The 26,326-nt window shown below is 41.8% G+C and overlaps 3 protein-coding genes across 3 annotated transcripts; all 3 read left to right on the forward strand.

Moving 5' to 3' along the window:
• The first annotated feature begins 306 nt into the window (after positions 1-306).
• On the forward strand, positions 307-1,257 carry LOC143516181 (olfactory receptor 10K1-like). The gene has a single exon (XM_077007755.1). The coding sequence runs from the start codon at positions 319-321 to the stop codon at positions 1,255-1,257; it is 939 nt and encodes a 312-aa protein (XP_076863870.1). The 5' UTR covers positions 307-318.
• A 9,085-nt stretch (positions 1,258-10,342) lies between these two features.
• On the forward strand, positions 10,343-11,293 carry LOC143516182 (olfactory receptor 10K1-like). Its single transcript, XM_077007756.1, has one exon. The coding sequence runs from the start codon at positions 10,355-10,357 to the stop codon at positions 11,291-11,293; it is 939 nt and encodes a 312-aa protein (XP_076863871.1). The 5' UTR covers positions 10,343-10,354.
• A 5,630-nt stretch (positions 11,294-16,923) lies between these two features.
• Positions 16,924-21,817, forward strand: LOC143516147 (olfactory receptor 4E1-like). The gene is made up of 3 exons (XM_077007736.1): positions 16,924-17,231; positions 17,601-17,694; positions 21,752-21,817. Exons 1-3 carry the CDS (start codon positions 16,924-16,926, stop codon positions 21,815-21,817), a joined length of 468 nt encoding a protein of 155 aa, XP_076863851.1.
• The last annotated feature ends 4,509 nt before the right edge of the window (positions 21,818-26,326 follow it).

The raw sequence follows: 26,326 nt of genomic DNA on the forward strand, positions 1-26,326 counted from the left end.
TGAGAGAAAGGCTGAACCTGAAACTCCTCCTACATACAAAGCTTCCTATAAATATTAACTTCTCCTCTGATATGTTGGGGGAATCTGATTAATTATTTCAGTGCTTTGTTTAGTTACCTGCAGCGCTTTGAGATATTTAAAACACCAAGGGGATCCAGCCAAATAGCACAAGAAATGTACTTGAACTTCAACGCAAGTTATTTTTCCTCTGTTTAAGTTTTGTGTTAATTCTTGAGAAAAAGCCAAAGGAAACTAAAGGAGTGGCCAGCAATTGTAATACGACAATTGTATTAAAATTGTATTAATTCTTGTAAACTCATGGATAATACTACTAATGTAACATACATAACTTTGGATGGACATGTGGAGTTGGACAAGTACAGATATGTTTATTTTATAATTACTCTGATGGTCTACCTAATGATTCTCTGTTGTAATTTTGTTGTCATTTATGTCATATGTACAAACAGATGTCTCCATGAGCCTATGTATATATTCATTGCTGCATTGCTTTGCAATGGGCTATTTGGAACAGCTGCTTTATATCCTAAATTACTGAGTGACTTTCTGTCCGGAACTCAAGTCGCTTCTTTTGAAGCATGTACATTTCAGTCATTTTTTATTTATACTTATGGTGCTTCAGAGTTTACTCTGTTATCTGCTATGGCATATGACAGATATGTGTCCATATGTAAACCGTTACAATATGCAACCCTTGTAAAAATGTCCACTGTCAAAAAGATCTTGTTTTGCTGTTGGTTTTTGCCTGCTTGTGGAAATAGTGTTAGCATGATTCTAATGTATCAGATTAAGCTTTGCAAATTTAAACTGAAAAGAATATATTGTAATAATAATGCTGTTGTTAGATTAAGTTGTCAGGTTGATTCTGTAACGAATAATTATGGATTGTTTGTTTTTACCATTGCTGTATTTCCACCAGTAATATTTGTAATCTACTCATACACTAGAATACTTGAAGTCTCTTTAAGGAATCCAAAAGAGGTTAGAAGAAAAGCTCTGCACACTTGTTTACCACATCTGATTGTTTTTACCAACTATTCTGTGACCTCATGCTTTGAAGTAATCAGTAGCAGATTAGAAACAAATATTCCTCAAATTATTTCCATAATAATGTCAGTGGAAAATCTAGTTTTCCCCCCTCTATTTAATCCTGTAATATATGGACTAAAAATGAAGGATATTTTGAGTAGGATCAAACAAATGATTAGGCATAGGACAAAACCTATATCCTTTTAGATTTAAAGATTATTGTGCATGTACATGATAACTTTTTTTAAATGCAAAATTTATTTTATTCCCAGCTTTTACTTGCATGGTTGATTGATTTGGAAGCCACCAATCTTTGAGCTAAGATTTATGAAGATGGTCTCAAAAAATAATTGTGCAGCCTTGAATTCCAATTAATGGAAGTTTACAAAATAGCAAATAAAGCAGAGCCTGATTGCATTGGTCTATTACAAGACACTGAAATAATGGAATATGGCATGTTGTTTGCATAATTACAATTCAGCAGATGCACCTGGACAACTGCTTTGTAGTCCAGGTGTACTTACGGTCATTAGTCGCAATATCAAGTCTTAACCCTGATGAGATCCGGGCGTGGTCTACCTTCTTGGGGTCCAGCTGGGCGTGGGGGACCCATTGCATTTTTTGTTAAAATAATCAGCAGATTTAGCCCAATTGCAAGTAAAATAAACAATACATATGTTAAATTAGTTTGCTCTCATTTATTTATTAGTTACTTTTTTATTAAAATGTAACACAATAAGGAAATGAATCATAAATCATGCTGGCTGACAGGCTGGTCCTATGGCTAGCTGCTGACGGGCTGGTGCTAACGGAGCTGGCTGCTGCTCATCCTCCTTTTCATTATCACTATCAGACTCTGATATTTCAGAAATGTGATCCTGAAATTTCTTCTTCTGAATCACCATCAAAATCCTCTGTCTCTTCCAATAGCAGCTGTAAGGCAGTCTGAACTGAGAATTGCTTTGCCATCTTTTATAGCATTTTTAGCATTTTTAGCATTTATAGCATCATGTCCCCATGATTGGATGAAACACACACTCACACACACACACACACACACACACACACACACACACACAGGTCCAGAGAGGAGGGAGGGGTAATGAGGGCTGAGAGAAAAGATGCTTCTTTCAGATCTCACCCCTTTGTCTCTATAGAGATTCTTCGTCTGCTGTCTGACAATATGCAATCAACCCCTGATGTGACAACCATCAAAAGTGTTGATGGTTGCTCACCTTTGCATGCCAAACTCCTCTGTCCTTTGTTTGTATATCCTTTAAAGTCATACAGACGACTATCAACTACCCAACCCAATGTTGATTGCCCACTTTGACTAGCCCAGGGCCCAGTGGACCCTGGACCCTGTATGTAATACAAATGTGAAGGGGGGGGTACGGGGGGGTGGTCATTGAAAATATTTTCTGATTTATGTTGCTCACAGAAAATGAGCCAAGGACCAATGAATCTCAGTTTGAAAAAGAAAAAATTGTAGAATTTTTTTAAGCTGATTTTTTAAAAATGGGTCCCACAGACCCTTGGACCATATAAGGGTTAACAAAAGGACAAGGACCAAACTTTTTTTTCACTCAAAATTGCTAGCAACCAGAAACTGCTGATTCATAGAAATCACAGGAATGAAATTACTTAAGTTGTTTATAAATTCTTTATAAATTCTTGTTTGTCACATTAACGTGTAGTGTTATATATATATATATATATATAATATAACAGAGTGACGGAAGCAGCAGATAAAATAGGTAGTGCTGGGTCTTAATGTAAAACTCAGTAATATACAAACAGACAGAGGAGCAATGCACAGCGACATTCACCACGACCTGTGGGCTTATGTAACAGTTGGGCTGGGCAGACGTAACACAGAAGCAGGATATTAAGGGGTTTTATTAAAGAAACAAGACATGCAATGAAACAGGGAAAGAAAACTAGGCAAAGGGGAACACATGTGACTATGGGGATTACAAACGTAGACACAGTGACTAGGCAAGACACGACGAGGGATAGAAACATTAACTTACCCAAATTAACGAAGATGGTAACTACAAATATTACTGTGGCATGGTGTAGAAGGGATAGGCAGCAGACAGGTCCATGTCAACTTGTACACCGGCTTTATTCTCGCCTTAATAGTGCAACTGCATCAGGAATGAGCAATTACACAGAACTAGACTTACATATGAAACACAAGGATATAGCAAAGTGACAGCATTACACAGACACGGTGGGGAGACTCATAACTGTACACATACATAAAATGATAAGGGATGACAACTAACAACATACACAATAACAACACAATATTACAGCACATATTATAAGCACGCTTTTGTCTCAGTCCCGCCTCGGACTGGTTTGCCCTGGCCAGCGCATGCACCTCATGAAGCTGGGTCAACAGTTCGGAGATGAATACGTGCCAGGCTCTGTGCCACCATCATTGTTCGGAGGTGCGCCGAAACGCCAGGTCCACCAGCGACTGCAGCTGAAGGCCAAACATAAGCATAGCTGGCATGAACCCTGTGGTCTCCTGAATCGCAGAGCGATAGGCTAGCAGCACAATAGGCAGCTGTTTGTCCCAGTCGCGCTGGTTCCTCCTGGTAGCCATAGCCATTTGAGCGGCCAGGGTTTGTGGATCTCGAGCAGGCGCCAGACCTCGCTCATCACCTCCGACTCAAAGTTGCGGCCCTGGTCACTGTGCAGTACACCGAAACGGCAGAAGAACTTGTGCACCAGGGTCTCTACAGTCGCCATTGCACCTTGGTCAGGTATCGCATAGGCCTTGAAGAGGGGCCAGAGCGGCCCTTGTTGGCCCTTTCTTAGCGGCACAGACAACGCAGCAGTGGACAAACAGTTGAACGTCCGCCCGGCAGCCAGGCCACCAAAACCCTTGACGTAACCGCCCCAGAGCCAGTCAACCCATTAACAGCACTCAGGACCGTAACGCACAGGGTCTGTGGCACCACTGCCTGTGTCAGCCGATGCCTGTTACTCGGATCTTCCCATACACGGCACAGTGCACCCCCCACTATTTTTAAACTGTCCAAATTAGAGTGCAGGTCTTTGGCCATGGGTCCAGCTCTACCACAGAGTTCCACTCAGGCAGGGTGGACAGGCAGGGTGGACTCTCGCAACGCTGGGCTGACCACCGCACACCGTCCCACCTCGGTTGCTTTCCCCTCAGCGCGTAAACAGTCAACGGTGCATGGTCGACGTGACAGGGCATCCACATTGCCATGACTACAGTCCGGGCGGGGCTCGACCGTGAAGTCAAATTCTTGGAGTCTAGCAAGCCCCCTCGCGAGTTGACTTTCTGGCTCACGAAACGCATCAGCCACAGGAGTGACACATGATCAGTGCACAGCAGGAATGGCACCCCGTACACATATGTACGAAAGTGTGTCAGACCCTCCACGACCACCAACAGCTCACGCCGTGTCACGCATTAATTCTACTCTGCCTTGTCTAGGCAGTGGCTAAAGTACATGATTACCCGCTCCGAACCGTCTTGAACTTTGGACAGTACAGCTCCCATCCAATGGTCACTCGCGTCGGTATAAACGATGACCTGCTTGGTAGGACTGGGGTATGCCAAGACCAGCGCACTGTACAGTTGCTGCTTCAGCACACAGAATGCCTGATGCAAAACCCAAGAAACTACGTAGCTGTCTTGCCGCTCACTACGTGCCCGAGGAAAGTGATACGATGTTGCACTTCGCTGGGTTGAGGGAAAGGTTTGCTTCTTTCATGAGGCTTAACACTAACTCCAGATTATCCAGTGCTGTTTCGAAACCGGCGGCGTGAACCAAAACAGCGCCAAGATAAACGATGCACTTGTTCTTGAGGACACCAGACAGGACACGTTCCATTAAGCACTCAAAAGGTAGCTGGAGTGTTACACAGACCGAATGGGAGGACCGTGAACGGCCACAGCCCTGTGTTGATTGAGAATGCCATTTTGTCTCTGGCCGATTCAGCCAAGGGGACCTGCCATTAACCGCTGCATAGGTCTAGCGAGACCCGGCCAGCTGCTCCAAGGTGTCATCAATGTGGAGAATCGGGTAGGAATTGACTTTGGTGACCACATTTAGGCGCCGATAGTCCACGCAGAATCTCACAAGGACCACGGACGCGGACCACGAGCTACGCAACGGTTTGATGACGCCTGCAGCAGCCATTTCATGGATCTGGCCGGCAAACGTTTAGCCAATGGAAGATGGTGCGGTCTCAACCGGACGGGCTGCACGTCCCCTGTGTCAATCGAGTGGTATGTGAGCCCCGTTCTGGAACATTCGTGCTCATTGGCTGTGAACACCCCTCTGAAATGCTCCAGCAGCTCCCAGAGTCGCCATCCCTGTGGCACAGACAGAGCCGTGCTACTACGCAGACACAGCTCACGAACCGGATCCACGGCTGGCTGGTGTTAATCCCTGTATTAAAGTTGATTACAGCCCCTGCATGTTCCAAAAAGTCACTCCCCAGGATGCAAGGGTCTTTAATTTCCCCCACCCAGAAAACTTGGTTCTGGCATTCGGCGGGGAGTTCTACCAGCACCCTGAGCTCTAGCTCTTGCACTGACAAGCAGAGCTGCGCTGCCATCTCTGCGTCCACCCATCCCTCGCAGCTCACCACGACCTCTAGTTGGGCCTCGAAGGCTGCCCAATCAGCCTCGCCATTTTAGTTTGGAAGGATAGGGCCGGCGTGTTGCGGCGGCCATCACGGGTGCTGTCTCCGAAGTCGGTTTGCCGTCGTTTGATCCGTCAAAGCGTTGCCTGGTCTCTCTTGTTGCACCGCCTGACCGTCGTACACCTCCTGTCTCCATCCTTAGCCATTCAAGCTCTTCCAAGATGCAAGCATAAAATGAGATACGAACAGAGTAAAGTAAATACAACAGGGAAGTGAGAGGCAGCTCACAAGAAACTCGACCACAAGCAACGAATGAACTGGGATACAGGACAGCTGAGCAAATAGAAGGAGACTGCGAGCGGAATAAACTGAACAAACAAGGATAATGGCCGACAACCAGGAAGTCAAAACATAGGGTATAAATAAGGAACTGAAAAAGGAACCTTAACTAAAATCAGGTGCTGACAATGACGAGGGGTGTGTGAACAGACTGACAGAGGTGTGTCAGGGGAACACAGGAAAAAACCAAACAAGAACACGTGGAGAAACAAAGCAAAAATAGATGGGCAGAGGTATATGTAACAGCTTATATGGGGTGTTAGATAGGGTGACCATATTTTCATTTGGAAAAACCAGGACACCTTGGGGGGGTGGCGAACGTAAGTTGTTGAGCGGGGGGCGGCGAACGCTGTCTACATTCTGATTAAGAACGGGGCTGCCCTCACTGACGCAGCTTAGGGATTACGCCTGTAAATTTTAATTTAAATGGTCCAATGAAGGTAATTTAAAAACCAGGATGCCCAGGACAGGCCGTGAAAATACGGACATGTCCCAGGAAATACAGACGTTTGGTTACCCTAGTGTTAGAGGAATGAGGGACAGGTGCAAGTGATATTGAGCGGTGATAATTGGATAATTAGTAGGCAGGTGATTGGGAGATTATATATTACAATACCTGATTTCTGTTTAAGGAATCCAGTAAAATTAAGAAGAAAATCTCTGTGCACTGTTGCACTCTGGTCTTCTCTCGTTGATGCAACAGAAATAAATACCAGTAACAGTCTTGTACCTTTTAACCTTTTATTAAAGCCAAGATATCTCAGGAGATCTTACAGCACAGCGCAGTGTGATCTACCAGGGAGTAAGATCTAAAGTTTAACATTTGAAGCCGTTACTTATATTCTGTTTATCCACCCAAAACATGAAACACTTGCTGCTTCTTTCAATACCATATATGTCACTCTGTGATAGTTTCATCCTCCTGCTCACAGATGCTATTTGCTAAGTTCCTGTTTTCTATAACTCCCTATCTCTGCATTTACCATAATATGCTCAGTAACTCTGTTATCTGTAAGGAATTTTAATGCAAAGCAACGGATTAGTAATGCAATTTATTTGTAATGTAATGCTAGTAAAATAATGCTAGTAAAATATTGCTAGTAAAAGGTAATGCCATTAAAATATTATTTTCCACAATTCCCCCTTTTGGTCTCTGTAAGCGATCACCATCCTGTTTGTCCTTTGAGGTTCTGACGCCCTTCTTCCTGTTCTAGGAGTGGCATCATAACCGCTCTACCCTGGGGATCGCACTTCTCTCATACTAGTAATAAATCTTTCCACCAAGCTTCTAATGCATGGGATGGAGCAGCATCTACAGGTTACTACAATATCTAAAAATAGAGCAATGGATGCAACCATAAAGATGATCAATGACTTGGGTCTTTTCCCAGGGTCCTTTCCATCCACCCACTAATGGGATTGTCTACTCCTGATGCTTCCTGCATCTCTTTGGAGAATGCTCTCAATCCTTCAACGCTTTGGAGACTGAACCGTATTATTATTGGAGACAGTGCCATATTATTTGGAATTAATGTACAGCAGACTTCCCCAAACATTGCGCACATGCCCCTTATCCATCCATATCAAGAGCCATTCTTTTCTGAACTGCCATCAAAGAGATTGCTGCCAATTGGTCTCTGAGGCCCTCTACATTGTCACTGGTCAAATTAACTAACCTCATAATGTTGTAATGGACAAAATTGATACGATCTACATTCTTGTTAGGGGTGAGCGGGAAGAGAGCTGAGATTATCGGAAAGCTCTCAAACCCTGCTGTCACCTGGTTCACTAGTTTGTGTTTTTCTGGGACACTTCTGGGAATGCCTATGGCATCAATGTAAGTTGGAGTGTTTTTCATCAGGTCAAATTGTGAGGCCATGTTTTCTCCTAACCCCTGTGATTGTATCTGATTGGCTCAAATATCCAGTCAGCATGATGAGCGAAATTAATCTTACCATCGTGCTTAACCCTACAGACTGGACTGGCATGCTAGTCCATAAGTTTCTGTTTTCACAATAATAGTATATCCCTGCTCTAGCCCATGGACCTACCAAACTCTCACCCCTTTTTATAGCCTGGCACCATCCTGAAATGACCTCCCCTAGGTCTCTTTTCCCATGTAATTTCTATAGAAACAGGTCAAATGTCCTGCTGTTGGTGGTTTAAATGGTCCTATCTTTGTGTCATTAGATATAACTGGGAATACAGGGGTTATCTAAATTGGACCTTCATTAATTGCACATTGCACCAGTAAGAGCAGAGTATGAAGGTTCAATTAGCAGGGTAAGAGCATAGTTTTGCTCAAAATATTGCACACAACATTATGGGTGACATACCAGAGTTCAAAAGAGGACACATTGTTGGTACACGTCTTGCTAGCACATCTGTGACCAAGATAGCAAGTCTTTGTGATGTATCAACAGCCAGGGTAATGTTAGCATACCACCAAGAAGGACGAACCACATCCAACAGGATTAACTGTGGACGCAAGAGGAAGCTGTCTGAAAGAGATGTTTGGGTGCTAACCCGGATTGTATCCAAAAAACAAAACTGCGGCTGCTCAAATCATGGCAGAATTAAATGTGCACCCTAACTGTCCTGTTTCCACTAAATCTGTCTGTCGGGAGCTCCACAGGGTCAATATACACAGTCGTGCTGCTATAGCCAAAACTTGTAACTCATGCCAATGCCAAATGTCGGTTTCAGTGATGCAAGGAGTGCAAGTCTTGGGCTGTGGACAATTTGAAACATGTATTGTTCTCTGATGAGTCCACCTTTACTTTTCCCCACATCCGGGAGAGTTACCTCAAAGAGAGTTACATTGGAGAAGCCTCAAAGAAGCGTACCACCCAGACTGTTGCATGATCAGAGTGAAGCATGGGGGTTGATCAGTGATGGTTTGGGCTGCCATATCATGGCATTCCCTTGGCCCCATACTTGTGTTAGATGGGTGCGTCACTGCCAAGGACTACCGAACCATTCTGGAGGATCATGTGCATCCAATGGTTCAAACATTGTATCCTGAAGGTGGTGCCATGTATCAGGAGGACAATGCACCAAATCACACAGCAAGACTGGTGAAAGATTGGTTTGATGAACATGAAAGTGAAGTTGAACATCTCCCATGGTCTCCACTGTCAACAGATCTAAATATTATTGTGCCACTTTGGGGTGTTTTGGAGGAGTGAGTCAGGAAACATTTTCCTCCACCAGCATCACGTGGTGACCTGGCCACTATCCAGCCCTACTCGCAGGCCGCGACAAAGGCATCCACAAGAGCTGCCTTGTTCGAGCCAGTCCCAGCTGCAAGTGTGTAGAACTCCATGGAATAATCTGGCTTCTTGATAGAGATGCAGCAAGGACTGCCCACAGACCCTACCCTGGCACGGATGGTGGAAGACCTCCTTGAACTGCAATGAAGCCAGGGTAGTCCAGGGGCAGATCTTGTAGCTGACAGAAGTCTTCAATGACAGACATAAACAAGCAGCATTTATAGCTGAGAACAACAATTTCTATGTGAATCCAGATTATGGAGTTACATAATAAAATTAGTCTGAGAGTAATATCATGCCTATTCCCTGTTTCCTCATTGTTTTTCTTAGATTTCTGTACTATATCCTGTTGACATAATAGACTTATGTGATTTTGTAAGTTTGAGAGAATGTCATGCCCTGTGACCAGGGGGACTACAATTCCAAACAGACACAGCTACCTAGACGCTGCTCCCACTTGCCGGAAGTATTGGTTTTTCTAAGGCTTTCCGCCACTTACCTGTCTAAGCGTTGGTTCCACCTTCCTATTGATTATTGTATATGCGGAACTAATTCTTCTTTATTTTGTATAAAGGATCTCAAACGTTGAGCGGACATTCTTGATTTGAGTGTAGCCTTCGGTTATGTTCCGGATCTCCGGCCCTTACACTCAGTAGGATTTATCGTTATTTGTCTATGTTGTCAGAATAAAATCTTTCTTCACTAATCTGCATACGTGTGCCTCCATATCATGTACCTGGCCTTACAGGTAAGCCTGAACCTGAAACTCCTCCTACATACAAAGCTTCCTATAAATATTCACTTCCCCTCTGATATGTTGGGGAAATCTCATTAATTATTTTCAATGCTTTGCTTCATTTCCTGCAGCATTTTGAAAAGCCAAGGGGATCCAGCCAAATAGCACTAGAAATGTACATGAACTCCTATATAAGTTCTCAGTTATTTTTCCTCTGTAGATTTGTGTTAATTCTTCAAAGAATAACCTAAGGAAACTAAAGGAGTGGCCAGCAATTGAAATACAACAATTGTATTACAATTGTATTCATTCTTGTAAACTCATGGATAATACTACTAATGTAACATACATAACTTTGGATGGACATGTGGAGTTGGACAAGTACAAATATGTTTATTTCATAATTACTCTCATGGTCTACCTAATGATTCTCTGTTGCAATTTTGTTGTCATTTATGTCATATGTACAAACAGATGTCTCCATGAGCCTATGTACATATTCATTGCTGCATTGCTTTGCAATGCTCTATTTGGAACAACTGCTTTATATCCTAAGTTACTGAGTGACTTTCTGTCTGAAACTCGAGTCGTGTCTTTTGAAGCCTGTACATTTCAGTCATTTTTTATTTATACTTATGGTTCTTCAGAGTTTACTCTGTTATCTGCTATGGCATATGACAGATATGTGTCCATATGTAAACCATTACAATATGCAACCCTTGTAAAAATGTCCACTGTCAAAAAGATCTTGTTTTGCTGTTGGTTTTTGCCTTCCTGTGAAAATAGTGTTAGCATGATTCTAATGTATCAGATTAAGCTTTGCAAATTTAAATTGAATAGAATATATTGTAATAATAATGCTGTTGTTAGATTAAGTTGCCAGGGTGGTTCTGTAAGGAATAATTACGCATTGTTTGTTTTTACCATTGCTGTATTTCCACCAGTAATATTTGTAATCTACTCATACACTAGAATACTTGAAGTCTCTTTAAGGAATCCAAAAGAGGTTAGAAGAAAAGCTCTGCACACTTGTTTACCACATCTGTTTGTTTTTACCAATTATACTGTGACCACATGCTTTGAAATAATCAGTAGCAGATTAGAAACAAACATTCCTCAAATTATTTCCATAATAATGTCAGTGGAAAATCTACTTTTCCCCCCTCTATTTAATCCTATAATATATGGACTAAAAATGAAGGATATTTTGAGAAGGATCAAACAAATGATTAGGCATAGGACAAGACCCATATCATTTTAGATAAAAAAATTATTGTGCATATACATTATGTTAACTTTTTTTAAATGCAAAGTGTATTTTATCCCCAGCTTTTGCTTGCACAGTTGGAAGCCACCAATGTTTGATCTAAGATCTAGTTACGAAGATGGTCCCAAAAATGTAATTCTGATTAATGGAATTCCATTCAATGTGCACATCAACTCTCCTGTTTCCACCAAAACTGTCTGTCGGGAGCTCCACAGGGTCAATATACACGGCCGGGCTGCTATAGCCAAACCTTTGGTCACTCGTGCCAATGCCAAATGTCGGTTTCAATGATGCAAGGAGCACAAATCTTGGGCTGTGGACAACATGAAACATGTATTGTTCTGTGATGAGTCCACCTTTACTTTTCCCCACGTCCGGGAGAGTTACGGTGTGGAGAGGCGTACCACCCAGACTGTTGCATGATCAGAGTGAAGCATGGGGGTGGATCAGTGATGGTTTGAGCTGCCATATCAGGGAATTCCCTTGGCCCAATATTTGTGCTAGATGGGTGCGTCACTGCCAATCTAAATATTATTGTGCCACTTTGGGATGCTTTGGAGGAGCGAGTCAGGAAACATTTTCCTCCACCAGCATCACATAGTGACCTGGCCACTATACTGCAAGAAGAATGGCTTAAAATCCCTCAGATCATGGTGCAGGACTTGTATATGTCATTCCCAAGATCAATTGATGCTGTATGAGCCATAAAAGGAGGCTCTACACCATACTAATAAATTTTTGTGGTCTAAATCCAGGTGTTTCAGTTTCATTGTCCAACCCCTTTAGGTGATATTTAGTAGGGGAGAGTGGGGTGATTTGTGCCAGGGGGGAAGTTGTGCCACCCCCTGTTTCTAGGGAACCAGAGAAGAAATTGGTTATGTGACCATTAATTTTTGAAAAAAACATTCATTTTACTCATCCTGCAAAGAAGAGAGCCTCATTGCATAAGAGGAAAGCACTTTTAAGTAAAAAACTGTTTTTTGCCTTTCAAAGTAAAATTCCTATGATCAAGGATTTTTGATTGTTGTGTCCAAACAGTTATAGAGAAGTATGAAAACATTTTACACATGTTTTAGTACTTTGGTAAGCTACACTATGAGTCTATGCAGCTAGCATGATGTTAGCCCAAAACTACTGGATGATGCATTTTTTCCCAAATGGGGTTGGGGTGATTTGTGCCATAGGGCCTGGGGTAAGTTGTGCCAGTGGCACAACTCACACCCACTTATGAATATTTTAAACATGTTGTTTTTTTTTGTAGTTGTACATTGTATTCTTATATTTAATCACTTAAACTATGTGACATTCTTAATTTTAGACCCAAAATAGAAATAGACCATCATGCCACGGAGTTATAAGAGGAAGACATGCAGGGCTTCCACTCCTCTAGAGGACATGGACAGAGTAGTGAAGAGGTGGAGAAGGGAAGTCTATTGGTCAGGTGGCGAGGGAGATGAGCATATGCAGGATGTCATTAAAGTAAAACATGGAGAAGAAAAAGATAGATGGAAAAGAAATAGGATATAAAAGAACTGGACTTATTTAAAGCGTATAGCTTCAACTTATGCAAATGTAAATGTAAACTGCAATGGGTCAATAAGGGAAAAATTAAGATATATGCTAATTATGCTAAAAAAACGTAATATTTGCTACTGTTTTTGTTTCATTTTGAACTGAACTTTGTTCTGAAGTGTTAGGGCTTGTTTAAGAAAATTTATCTTTTGTGTGCTCATGTGGCACAATAGGCTTGTAGAAAATTAGCCTTTGATGTTGTAAAGTAACTTTAAATAAACCTTAAATTAGTAATTTTGTATTGAATTTGTCTAGCTTTTATATAGCATTCCAGTTCTTGAGATCAAAATATATTATTTTACTTCAGTAATCAATGGCACAATTTACCCCAATGTATTCTCTCCAATGGCACAACTTACCCCGCACTGGGGGCAAGTTGTGCCACGAGACCACTTTTTTTCAAAAAGCTGTATTTCGTAAATACTATATTTCACATCCAAAGTGACTGATTCCAGGGATGCCCCACATCCTGAAATATATGTACATATTTTAGTTGGAAGCATTACTGTCATAGTCTCACTTTAAAGTCACTTTAAGTAAAAACTGGCACAACTCACCCCACTCTCCCCTATGAATTATCTTATGCACAATTGATTATTTATACTAACAAACACAAACAAGTCCTTTGTACATCTTCGTAGCTGTCATTCATGCTAACTTCCAGTTCAACGCTGTACCCAAACAACTCAACATAAACTTCAGCCAAAGTAAGCCTTTTCTTTTCTATGATGTCCAAAACTATACGCGATCAAAATTGTCCATGACTGCATTAGTTTTGCCAAATCTGAAGAGCATAACTTAGCATAGACTACCTTACGTTAACATGTTTACGACCCAACTGTCTTGTTGTTTTGCGCATGTCCTTGTCAAAGACAAACATTCACCAATCATGAGAAGTGAGGTGTTAATCTTTTCAGCTTCGAGTGAACTATTGGTTAGAACAGGGGTGCCCACAAGTTTTCAGCTTGCGAGCTACTTATAAGATGACCAACTCAGAAAGATCTACCTGGCCTCAAGTGTGGCGAACATAAATTGTCATTCATCCACTACTTTTTAATGTCATGCGATCTACCCACATTCCTTCGCGATCGACCGAAGGAAGTGTCGACGTAATGGGCACACCTGGGTTAGAACAACTATCAATCACTTCGAAGGCGTCAGCTGGTCGCTGTCGAGGCTTTTTGGTTGTCCCACAACCCCTCCCCCTTTCACACCTCACCAGGCAGAGGGAAGAAAAGCTGTCATTCCAAAGTCACTACATCACTCTGGTCCAAAAAGAATGATGAATTTCAAAAGTAGACAGGTACAGCTTTGCAATTAGAGGACAGATGACGTAATAAAACGCTGCAATGTCGCTGATAAGTTGAGAATTGTTTGTTGTTCTCAGCAAGGGACAGGATTATGCAATTTTTTGCAAAGAGGTGAGCAAGCAAATAAAGGTATTTACCAACATTTTTTTCTACTGAGATAGAGTGTGATATTGAAGCTAGTAAATGAATTTTAGATGACAAAACATGGTCATCTTATGTTGTAAACCTGCCTTTTACACGGACATTTAAAGAGACCCACGTGGTTCACGTGTTTTCAACAACAACTTCACAGCTGGATTTCTCGCGATCGGCTGCATGTAGATGGGAAAAAATCAGTATGCATGTAGATGGGATAGGCCATTTGTAATTTATCTGTTTTGTTTTGAATTCCGTCAATGTTTAATAGGTGATTTGACATCAAATTCGGGCCTGCCGGCGGGCCCAGGATCTGCACAAAGGGAGAAAATCTCTGCACTTATATATACACTCACCGGCCACTTTATTAGGTACACCTGTCCAACTGCTCATTCATGCAAATGTCGAAACAAGCAATCACATGGCAGCAACTCGGCTAGACATGGCCAAGGCGATCTGCTGCAGTTCACCAAGCATCAGAATGTGGAAGAAAGGTGATTTCTTCCTTGGAGAAAAGACACGAGATGTAGTAAATATGTAACAGATTAATCAAAGGCCAAACTAAACAGATAAGTCTTTAATCAAGTTTTAAACATTGAGACTGTGTCTGAGTCCCGAATAGAGGCAGGAAGATTATTCCACAATTGTGGAGCTTTAAAAGAAACAGCTCTTCCACCTGCTGTGATCATAGGGAGTTTTTCCTCGCCACTGTCGCCTTTGGCTTGCTCATTAGGGTTCTGGACCCGTAGTATTGTTAACCTTTTAAATCCTTTAAAGTGCTTTGTGACAACATGTGTTGTGAAAAGCGCTATACAAATAAACTTTTATTTGATTTGATTTAAGTGAATTAGAACATGGCATGGTTGTTGGTGCCAGATGGGCTGGTCTGAGTATTTAAGAAACTCTGAAAAATTTTCATGCACAACCATCTATAGGATTTACAGCGAACGGTCTGAAAAAGAGATAAAATATCCAGTGAGCAGCAGTTTTATAGGTGCAAATGCCTTGTTGATGCCAGAGGTCAGAGGTGAATGGCTAGACTGGTTCGAGCTGATAGAACAGTAACAGTAACTCAAATAACCAGTCATTACAACCGAGGCATGCAGAAGAGCATCACTGAATGCACAACATGTCGAACCTTGAGGTAGGCTACAGCAGCACAAGACCACACCAGGTGCCACTCCTTTCAGCTAAGATCAAGAAACTGAGGCTACAATTCGCACAAGCTCACCAAAATTGGACAATAGAAGATCGGAAAAATGTAGCCTGGTCTGATGAGTCTCGATTTCTATTGCAAGATTCGGATGGTAGGGTCAGAATTTGGAGTCAACAACATAAAAGCATAGATCCATCCTGCCGTGTATCAACGGTTCAGGCTGGTGGTGGCGGTGGTGCAATGGGGTAGGGGATAGTTTCCTGGCACACTTTGGGTCCATTAGTACCAATTGAGCATCATGTCAATGCCACAGCCTACTTGAGTATTGTTGGAGCACCTTTAGGATGTGGTGGAACGGGAGAGTTGCATAATGAATGTGCTGCTGACAAATCTGCAGCAACTGCGTGATGCTACCATGTCAATATGGACCAGACTCTCTAAGGAATGTTTCCAGTACCTTGTAGAATCTATGCCACAAAGGATTAAGGAAGTTCTGATGGCAAAAGGGGTCCGGCCCATTACTAGCAAGGTGGACCTAATAAAGTGGCCCGTGAGTGTATAACCACGGATGTTGCACTCATTGTGAAGTATTGCAGAATCATGTTGTGTACCAAGCATTTTTTTAATCATGTTGGTCTCCCACGTTCTGACCTCTGCTTCCCTCATAGACATCGTTCCCAGCCTAGTCCTTGTGTAACTCTAAGACTCTGCTAGACCACTTACTCACGTAACCTTTTATGACAATTCTTTAAAAAAAATACCATATCACCACAGGCCATTCTGCACATTATAATTGTGGAATGATGTGGTAGTGGAACAATTGTGGAGTAACATAGAATACTAAGACTTTGACTTTGTAAGAAGCTACTCCTCGCTCCAGATAAAATCATACCTCACCATCTTCACTTTATACAATTTACAACTCACATACATAATGGTGATCAGACAAAATGATCCACTGAGGTGGTATTCTCTAGCTGTCTGATGCATCTCAGCCTGAGCAGATGGTGAATGTTAAGAAGAAGAAGACAGATGAAGAAGGCAAACACATTGGTAATCGTGTTTACAGTGTGACATTGGTTGCTTTTGTAAGTGAAAAAATGTGTTCACTTGACAGAAATGAGGATCATAATTTCACATCTGTGTTTGCGAGGTAAAGGAATCAAGGTGGGAGGGAGCAAAACATATATGCATATGCATCCAGATTAGAATATATAGATGGCCACTGTGCTGTTTTCAGTGTGTTCATTCAGCTGCAGTAAATTTTCATTTTATCATCTCTTTCATGACTACCATGACAGACTACTAAAAAAACACAATCTTCTCTGATTCATGGATTTCTACAGGAACTCATGGATTTTGATACAAATGTTACATGTCTAACCCTAGAGGGACATGTAGAGTTACAGAAATATAGATATGTTTATTTAATAATGTGTTTTACAATTTATATGTTGATACTTTTGTTTAATGGTGTGGTTATTACTGTCATATACACAAACAAAAATCTCCATGAGCCTATGTATATATTAATTGCTGCTTTGCTTTTAAATTCTGTTTTTGGAGCAACTGCACTTTATCCAAGATTAATAAGTGACTTACTTTCTGAATACCAAGTTATTTCTTACCAAGCCTGTATGTTGCAAGCCTTTTGCATTTATACATATGCTGCATCAGAGTTTACACTGTTATCTGCTATGGCCTATGATAGATATGTCTCTATTTGTAAACCATTGCAATACGTAAGTCTTGTAAACATGTCCACTGTAAAGAAGCTTTTATTTTTCTGTTGGTTTTTGCCTTCTTGTGGAAATACTATCTTAATCATTTTAACATATCGCCTTCAGCTGTGTAAATTCAAATTAAACAGAATATACTGTAATAATTATTCCATTGTTAAATTAAGTTGTGGAGACATATCTGCTAACAATTCATACGGCCTGGTTTTGTCAATTGTTGCTATATTTCCATCAGTGAGCTTCATAGTCTTCTCATATGTGAGAATACTTACAGTCTGCTTGAAGAATTCAAAAGATTTCAGAAGAAAAGCTCTACAGACCTGCTTTCCACATCTTTTTATTTTTATCAGTTTCAGTGTTACATCATGTTTTGAAATTATCAATAGCAGATTAGATGCAAACATTCCACACATTGCTGCTATGATAATATCAGTTGAAAATATGGTTTTTCCTCCTCTAATCAATCCTATAATTTATGGATTGAAACTGAACGAGATTTTGAATCAGATTAAGACAATCCTTTGGAAAAAGAAAATACATATATCTTTGTAGATTAAAATGTCCTTTTTCTAAGAACTGGTGTTTTTCTTACACATTAATTTTGTTACCTTTTTTCCACTGAAAGGCTGAATGTCTTTAACAATGGTGGCTCTGAAAGCCCATTGTGATGCAAGCGGAAAACGTGCTGCAAATACACAAAGCAAATTCATCAAAATGACAACGCGTACGCTACATTTCTGAAACGCGCTGCAAATTCAGAAATGCTGCAAATCCAGCCAAAACTATACGGAAGTGGCCCACAGCACAACGGAAGGGTTTCTCGACAAATTCATTTAAACAAGGGCTCTATAGGTTTTTAGCCATAAACCACAGATGTGTTATACAATTTCTCATTACATTGAATGGGATTTAATTAGTAAAGCTAATTTTTTTTTATTTGTGTTACAGTTTTTGACGACTGCTAACATGCGTTTCCCAATACTTGTGATACATTGTCAAAACTCTAAACAACACATTGACCTCACATAAACTGCATTTCACAACACAAACAAAGTTTTCTCTTTATACACCAACTTTGTTAAAACACAGCAAACCTGGTTCAATATACAATCATTCTTTCAAACAATAGCACATATTCTCTATTCGAGATGAACAGAGTCAATCACTGTACAACCACTGTAAAAAAAAAACTAACATTTGATGGCAGTACAGAAACACCATTACATGTAATATTTTACTCTCTCCCAGCAAACAACAGATATTTTAGTGTAACATCTGCTGTTTTCTTAGTCAGTTCATTTTTACTGTAATCCGCTTCATTTGGACTTTTTTTTCAAATGTGTGCATTTTTGGCAACATACTGTCTACACAATGAGTGATATTTACTGTTAGGTACTATATGGAAGATTATACAAAAATGGAGTCAGTAACAGTTTTGCAGTAAAGGGTATATTTTACTGTATTAGGGACATTACTGTAAATTGTGGCCTAACCCAAAAAATAATTACCGTAATTGTAAACATAATTAGCCATGGTCCCATATGTGTAAAAACACACATATACAGTTGTGATCAAATTTATTCAACCCCCACTGAAATAAAGTGTTTTGGCCAGTTTGACATTGATTTTGATCATTTCAGTCATCTTATTTACAATTATATCAAAGAGGCACTTATAACATAATATTTATGATGGAATAACCACAAATGTCTTTACTGTGCTCACATCATTATCAGTTTTATTCAACCCCCTAGTGGCATTATTTTTTAGTACTTAGTACAACATCCTTTTCCAGTTATGACAGCTTTCAAGCGTGAAGCATAGCTTGACACAAGTGTCTTGCAGCGACCTATGGGTATCTTAGCCCATTCTTCATGGGCAAAAGCCTCCAGTTCAGTCACATTCTTAGGCTTGCGCACTGCAACTGCCTTCTTTAGGTCCCACCAGAGGTTCTCAATTGGATTTAAGTCTGGTGATTGCGATGGCCACTCTAGAATGTTCCAGCCTTTCATGTTCAACCATGCTCTAGTGGACTTGGATGTGTGCTTCGGATCATTGTCCTGTTGGAAGGTCCAACGTCTCCCAAGCCGCAGGTTTGTGACTGACTCCATCACATTTTCCTCCAAGATCTCCTGGTACTGAAGGGAATTCATGGTACCCTGCACACGTTGAAGCTTTCCTGTACCATTAGAAGCAAAACAGCCCCAAAGCATAATTGACCCCCCGCCATGCTTCACAGTAGGCAAGGTGTTCTTTTGTTCATAAGCCTGGTTCTTCCTTCTCCAAACATAGCGCTGGTCCATTGTCCCACACAGTTCTAATTTAGTTTCATCTGACCACAGTACACTGTTCCAAAACCTTTGTGGCTTGTCCACATGACTTTTGGCATACTGCAGTCGACTTTTCTTGTTCTTTGGAGTCAGCAAGGGGGTGCGTCTGGGCGTTCTGGCATGGAGGTCTTCGTTATGCAGTGCGCGCCTTATTGTCTGAGCTGAAACTTCAGTGCCCACATCTGACAGGTCTTTTTTCAGTTCCTTAGCAGTCACGCGGGGATTTTTCTCCACATTACGCTTCAGGTAGCGCACAGCAGTCGCGGTCAGGATCTTCTTTCTGCCACGACCAGGTAACGTTTCCACTGTGCCCTTTAACTTGAACTTGCGAATGATACTTCCGATAGTGTCTCTTGGAATATTTAACAACTTCGCAATCTTTTTATATCCACTGCCATTCTTGTGAAGAGCAATAACCTCTTCTCTTGTCTTCTGGGACCATTCTCTTGCCTTCACCATGCTTGGAAACACACCAGTAGATGTCTAGAAGGAGCTGAGTATCACAGTCCTTTTAAATCTGCCTAATTGGTGCTTATTATGCTTGATTGCTGCTCGTTGACATCCACAGATGTTTTCAATACCTGATGGAAAACACTGGAATGAACCTCTGTTCTTAGGAGTGGTAGTCGTAAAGGGGTTGAATAATTGTGTCAATGAAGAAATCACAAAAAGGCCATTTAATACTTTATGACAAAAAATTGATGCATTTAGTTGCATTTAGTTCTTTAACAAGTCCTTGTAAGATTTCATTATGAACACAATTACAAATGTGCACTGAATTCCATAAAACCCTTCGCAGCATTGGGGGTTGAATAAATTTGATCACAACTGTACAAAAAAGCCACACAAGGGGGGAAAAAACAGGATACAAAACTGAACAGTCTTGTTATGTGTAATGTAAGTGATCTTCAGCAGTTGGCCACATGTTTTCATCCTCATTACATCTGATGTTGGCCCTTGCCATGCACCTGAGATAGAAGAGCTTGGTATGCCTTATTCACCCCTGGCAGTCTTCAGCTGAAATGTCTCTGCAGCCAGTATCCATTGCATCCAGGAGGGACATTTGGTCATGGGGCCGATGATCATACACCTTCAACCTCCAGACTGAAAAAAGTTAGTCTGGGTGGCAGTTCTCGTGAGGCTAGTGCAGGGCCGGAGTGGGCCCGTTTTTCAGCCCGGGAGATTCATGTCCAAATCCGGCCCAAAATTATTTTTCCTCCCAATCTGCCCAAATTAGAGATTGAAATGAGCCGGCCCATCAGGAATCCTCCCAAATCTCCCAATTAGCCACTCCGGCTCTGGGCTAGTGACAGAATTCTGTTTGGAGCGGCACATGAATGCTTAAAAAAAAAATTGAAAACTGAAAATACGGGAAAAATACGGAAAAATAAAAATACGGGATGACGCCGGGACAGAGCCGTAAAATACGGGACTTTCCCGGCCAAAACGGGACACTTGACAGGTATGGTCCTCTTCCAGGATTGTTTGTCACAGTTCCAGATGTTTTGAACTTTTTGATGATTGCTCTGACTGTAGATAAAGGCATCTGAAGGTGAGTAGCTATTCTTGTAGCCATTGCCTGATTTATGAAGGTTGACACACATCTGCCTTACTTGAGTAGTGTGTTTTCTTGTCCTTCCCATGTTTAAGAGTGAGTGCGAGAAATAGGCCTCTGTGTAATACCACATTTATACCCCAGGGAAACGGGAAGTGATGAACTACTAATTAAAGGTTCCTAGATACTTTGATCCAATTGTCACGTTGAGGACCCCGGCCCCTCCCCTTTGGGCGTGTGTATACATAGTCCACGTGCTTTGTCTGCGTCTGTGGAACTCCGTGGTGATGGCTATGTCATGTGATAATGTGTCTCACCTGTGAATCGTCTCGTAATCACGTGGGGCTAATGTGGTTTGTCTATTTAATGTGCGCTCGCGCAGTGTCCTGTGCTCGTCGTTGTCTAAAGTCTACACGTTGCTGTGAGAGTGTATCTGTTATCCGTGCGCTATTGCGCAATCATTGTTGAAATTAAAGTGACGTCAGTGGAAAAGTAGGATTCCGTGTCTCATCCTTCCCCACGAGCCGTGCGTCACATCAATTTATAAACTACAGTAGAAATTACATAAATAGTTCCAATACATTTATTTCCAAGAAAATGCTAAGGGTGGGAAATTTTATGGGAAATAATTATTTCTGGATTTTTTCCTTATTTTTGTTCTCTTGAGTTGAAGGTTGCATTTTTCAAATTTTTTCAGAGTAAGATTATGCATCTGCAATAAAAAAATGAATTTATTTTATTTATATAAATAAATATATTTATATTTTATTATAATGTTAAATTCTATAATATTCATAAATCATTGTATTCTCGAGTTCTGTTATTTTTGTATATGGGTGGTTGACATGACATGGCTTTTTTTTGGTCGAAAGTATACTTAAATTATAGAAAAATATGTAAAAAAAACTGTGGTGATATTGTTTAGAAAGTGCTGTTTTATATGGATTTACAGAGCATTCATGGGATTAACATTCCTTTTTTTCACAATTTTCAGCCAAACTAGAAAAAACTCATATGGAGTGACTGTCTCAAGCACATTTCACAAAGTTAGATTTTGAATTAAAACAAGAAAATTAATTAATTTTCTGTTTACTCAATAATATATTGATAACCCAGATGTCTACTTTTGAATCTGCTTGACTAAAAGTTCAGGCATAACATTTTAAAGCCACCCTTAACTAAAACATTTTGTCCCAAAAATGGATGTCATATGGTGTGACGCCATATTCCTTTTTTTAAACGGGCAATTGTTTGGAGACCTTTAGGGAGTGGGGGTCCTCCTTCTTTCAGGAGATAGAAGAAAGCCTCAGAGAGACACTGAAAGTTACAAAGTAAGTCATCGCTCTTCATGTTTTCAAAAAAATCAAGTATATCCAGCAATCCTGCTTCAGTTCCCGTCTTTTGGTGTGACACATATTACACAAAAATGCACAAATTAAATTGCTTTTCAGTCAGTATTACCTTTAAAACTATATTGTCACATTGTAGTTAGCATGGTTTTATGGTGTTAGCGTAAAGGCACATTGCTTAATGTCATGCTAAGTACATGAAACCTCATATGGTGTGATACATTATCATAAGGTGTGACAGGGTTTTCTTGTCACACCATATGATCATTTTGTCACACTATATGAAATGAACTGTGCATAAATACATAAATAATGGTCTTGATACATTTTTATAGTTAATATTTTGTTGAATATTTTATACTTTTAATATGTTTTGATAATATATGATTATATTATTCACATTTAATATCTACACCAACTCAATTTGGTGAATAACTGCTATCCCATTTTCAAGCTAAATCCATGTTAAACTACATAATTTTGTCACTCAAATGTTTCCTTTTATTTATTTAGTTTGAGGCAGATTTCATTAGATGACGAGTGATGGCACACTTAACAGATTTTAATGATACAATATCAGCTTGCTGTTTGATCATCATTTTACTTATTCTCATTGTTAAATTAATTTATGCATTAAATATAAAAAGGTTCAATGACTTACCAAAGATTATTAGAATTTGTGTAACCAATTTTCAGCAGATTAGAATAAAAAGTGTAACATCTAATGAATACAGTAAATGGATTAGTTAATGCCTTATAAGCATTGTTCACTACTTTGAGTAGAATTCACTGTTCTTCAACAATTTTGTGATTTAGCTGTAACTAAAAATGATTTCAGTCACTTGTCAAAAGTTTGGTTGTTTGATAAATGCAGATTTTTGCATACAGATTGCTGTGTGGCATGATTTATCATATGGCGTGACACCATGTAATTTGGTGTGACTGAGAATTTTGAAAAAAAATCAGGCTTTTTGATAATTAATCATAAACTCAACAATGTGGCTGATGGGGAATAGTGTCAGCAATAGTTACATGAATTTTACTTTTATAACAAGATACAAATTAATTTGAAGTATACTGAAAGATTATGAGTAAAAGTCTTCTTATGAGTGTGTGAAGTAAATTAAAACAAAAGGTAACATATTTGCACATGAGAAATGGTATACTTTTAAATAGTAATGATAAAGAATCAGGATAATTGACTTACATTATTACATTATATCCCTTTTTAATTCACAATAACATTCATGTCACACCATATGACTGTAACGGGGCTCGCGCCCCGGAGCGAGGAGACGGACACAATCGCTGAGAAGAGCGAGATTTATTAAAGGGAATACCATACTCGTCGTCACTTAGCCAGTCCGGGTCGATAACGGGAGGGCAGTCCGTAAAACAGGCATAGACAGGCATAACAAAACAGAAACACGAGCAACAGGCAAAGGAGCAAAAGAACAGGAATACACTACGGTAAATCGAAACAATGAAACATCCAACATCCAAAATATCAAAACACCAGACAAAGGACAAGGGAGACTCAGGGGCTTAAATACAAGGAATCTAACGAGGGGCAGGTGATGACAATGACACAGGGGTGTGGTAACAAACGAGAAATCAAAACCAACGAGCAGGGCGGGACAAACAGGCAGGGAACACGGACATGAGGGAACCCAGAGTGACAGCTACGAGAGGGGGCGTTGCCCTACGTGACAGAACCCCCCCTCAACGCGTGCCACTCCGGGACACGCAAGGGCAGACAGGACAGGGACAGCGGACACAGGACAGACCGGAGGAACAGACAAGGGGAAAGCAGGGCACGGAGACCGGGGCACGGCAGGGACAGGGGAACCAGAGACGGGCCAGGAGCCGTGCTGGGGCATGGCGATACAGGCAGGGACAGGGCGAGGCACGGGAGCAGGACCGGGAACAGACACAGGAGACGGGCCAGGGGACAGGGCAGAGGCATACACGGAGGCAAACACGGCTTGGACAACTGAGACAGGCACAGGCACAAGGTGGGTGACGACTTGGGGAACAGACACGGGGACAGGGACAGAGACAACACCACAGGAAACAGACACAGGAACAGGAACATGGACACGAACAGACACAACCACCGGGACAGGGACCAAAACAAAACCAGGGACGGGACCAGGGAGCAAGGGGAACACGGGCAACGGAACATAGGAGGCACATGGCGGAGCAGGGGGAACACCAAGTCCATGCCCAACAGGGGGCAGCACAGTCCCAAGGGCAACAGGCGGGGTCCGCTGGCGGGCAGCGGGGACAGGCGGAGTCCGCTGGCGGGCAGCGGGGACATGCGGAGTTCGCTGGTGGGCAGCGGGGACAGGCGGAGTCCGCTGGCGGGCAGCGGGAACAGGAGCCGGCAGGCGGGCAGCGGGAACAGGAGCCGGCAGGCGGGCAGCGGGAACAGGAACAGGCCCGGACCTGACGTCCTCGGGGGGCGGAGTCGCCGCACTGACGTCCTCGGGGGGCGGAGTCGCCGCACTGACGTCATCGGGGGGCGTGTCCGCCATACTGACGTCATCGGGGGGCGTGTCCGCCACACTGACGTCACCGGGGGTCCGAGCCGGCCACTCTTGGGTTGAGTGGCTAGTACTCCCCCCCAAAAAATTCTTGGGGGGCCTTCGGGGAGCGGCTTCCGGGAGGACGACGATGTCATGCGCTGTGGCGGCGGGGCTCTGAACCGGGGGCGTGGTCTTCCTTCCCCGGTCTGGTCTGCGCCTGGAAGAACATACAGACACAACTGCTTCTCGGTGGCTTTCATTGTGACTCCACCTCGTCGGAGGTATCGGGAGCTCACAATGGCTTTTGAGAGCCAACCGAGAGCCAAGCCAACGCTCGTCTGCACATTCATTCCGTCTACCCGAATCTCGCGCTACAGGTTGCTCCTCCCTGTAGCGTGTGTCGAGTCGGGCAGACACGTAGCGCTTATCAGGGAGCTCGTCGCTAAAGCTAGAAACCGAGAGTGATTTCGCCTTGTTTTTACAGCGACGAGACTCCCCTGTACCCACAGCGCAAGGGGAATTCCTGTCTCTGTTTCGTTCACGCTGTAATACCGGAGAGTCGAACCGAATTAAACCAGCCAACATCTCATTACAGCGATTGAACTTACCAGAGTCTCGCTCTCTCGCTGTGTCCTTGTAGGGTCTGGTGTTATGTAACGGGGCTCGCGCCCCGGAGCGAGGAGACGGACACAATCGCTAAGAAGAGCGAGATTTATTAAAGGGAATACCATACTCGTCGTCACTTAGCCAGTCCGGGTCGATAACGGGAGGGCAGTCCGTAAAACAGGCGTAGACAGGCATAACAAAACAGAAACACGAGCAACAGGCAAAGGAGCAAAAGAACAGGAATACACTACGGTAAATCGAAACAATGAAACATCCAACATCCAAAATATCAAAACACCAGACAAAGGACAAGGGAGACTCAGGGGCTTAAATACAAGGAATCTAACGAGGGGCAGGTGATGACAATGACACAGGGGTGTGGTAACAAACGAGAAATCAAAACCAACGAGCAGGGCGGGACAAACAGGCAGGGAACACGGACATGAGGGAACCCAGAGTGACAGCTACGAGAGGGGGCGTTGCCCTACGTGACAAAGACAAATTTAGTTACTAAGACAGTAAACTAGTGAATAAATGTAAAATTCAAGGAAAAATTTACAAGATACATATATATTTGGAAATATAAGAGTTGATAGAATATAACCCAGTGATTTACATGAGTTACATTTGAGATTTTTTTTTTTACTTTTTTTTTTGCCAAATATGTCAACCCCCCATATATTTGTTTATGTTAAATGCCTTCATCTTCTTAGTAGTCTCTTGGATCTGGTTTGTTCTCATGTTAGA

This window comes from Brachyhypopomus gauderio, chromosome 6 (assembly GCF_052324685.1).
Source record: "Brachyhypopomus gauderio isolate BG-103 chromosome 6, BGAUD_0.2, whole genome shotgun sequence".
Taxonomy (NCBI): Eukaryota; Metazoa; Chordata; class Actinopteri; order Gymnotiformes; family Hypopomidae; genus Brachyhypopomus; species Brachyhypopomus gauderio.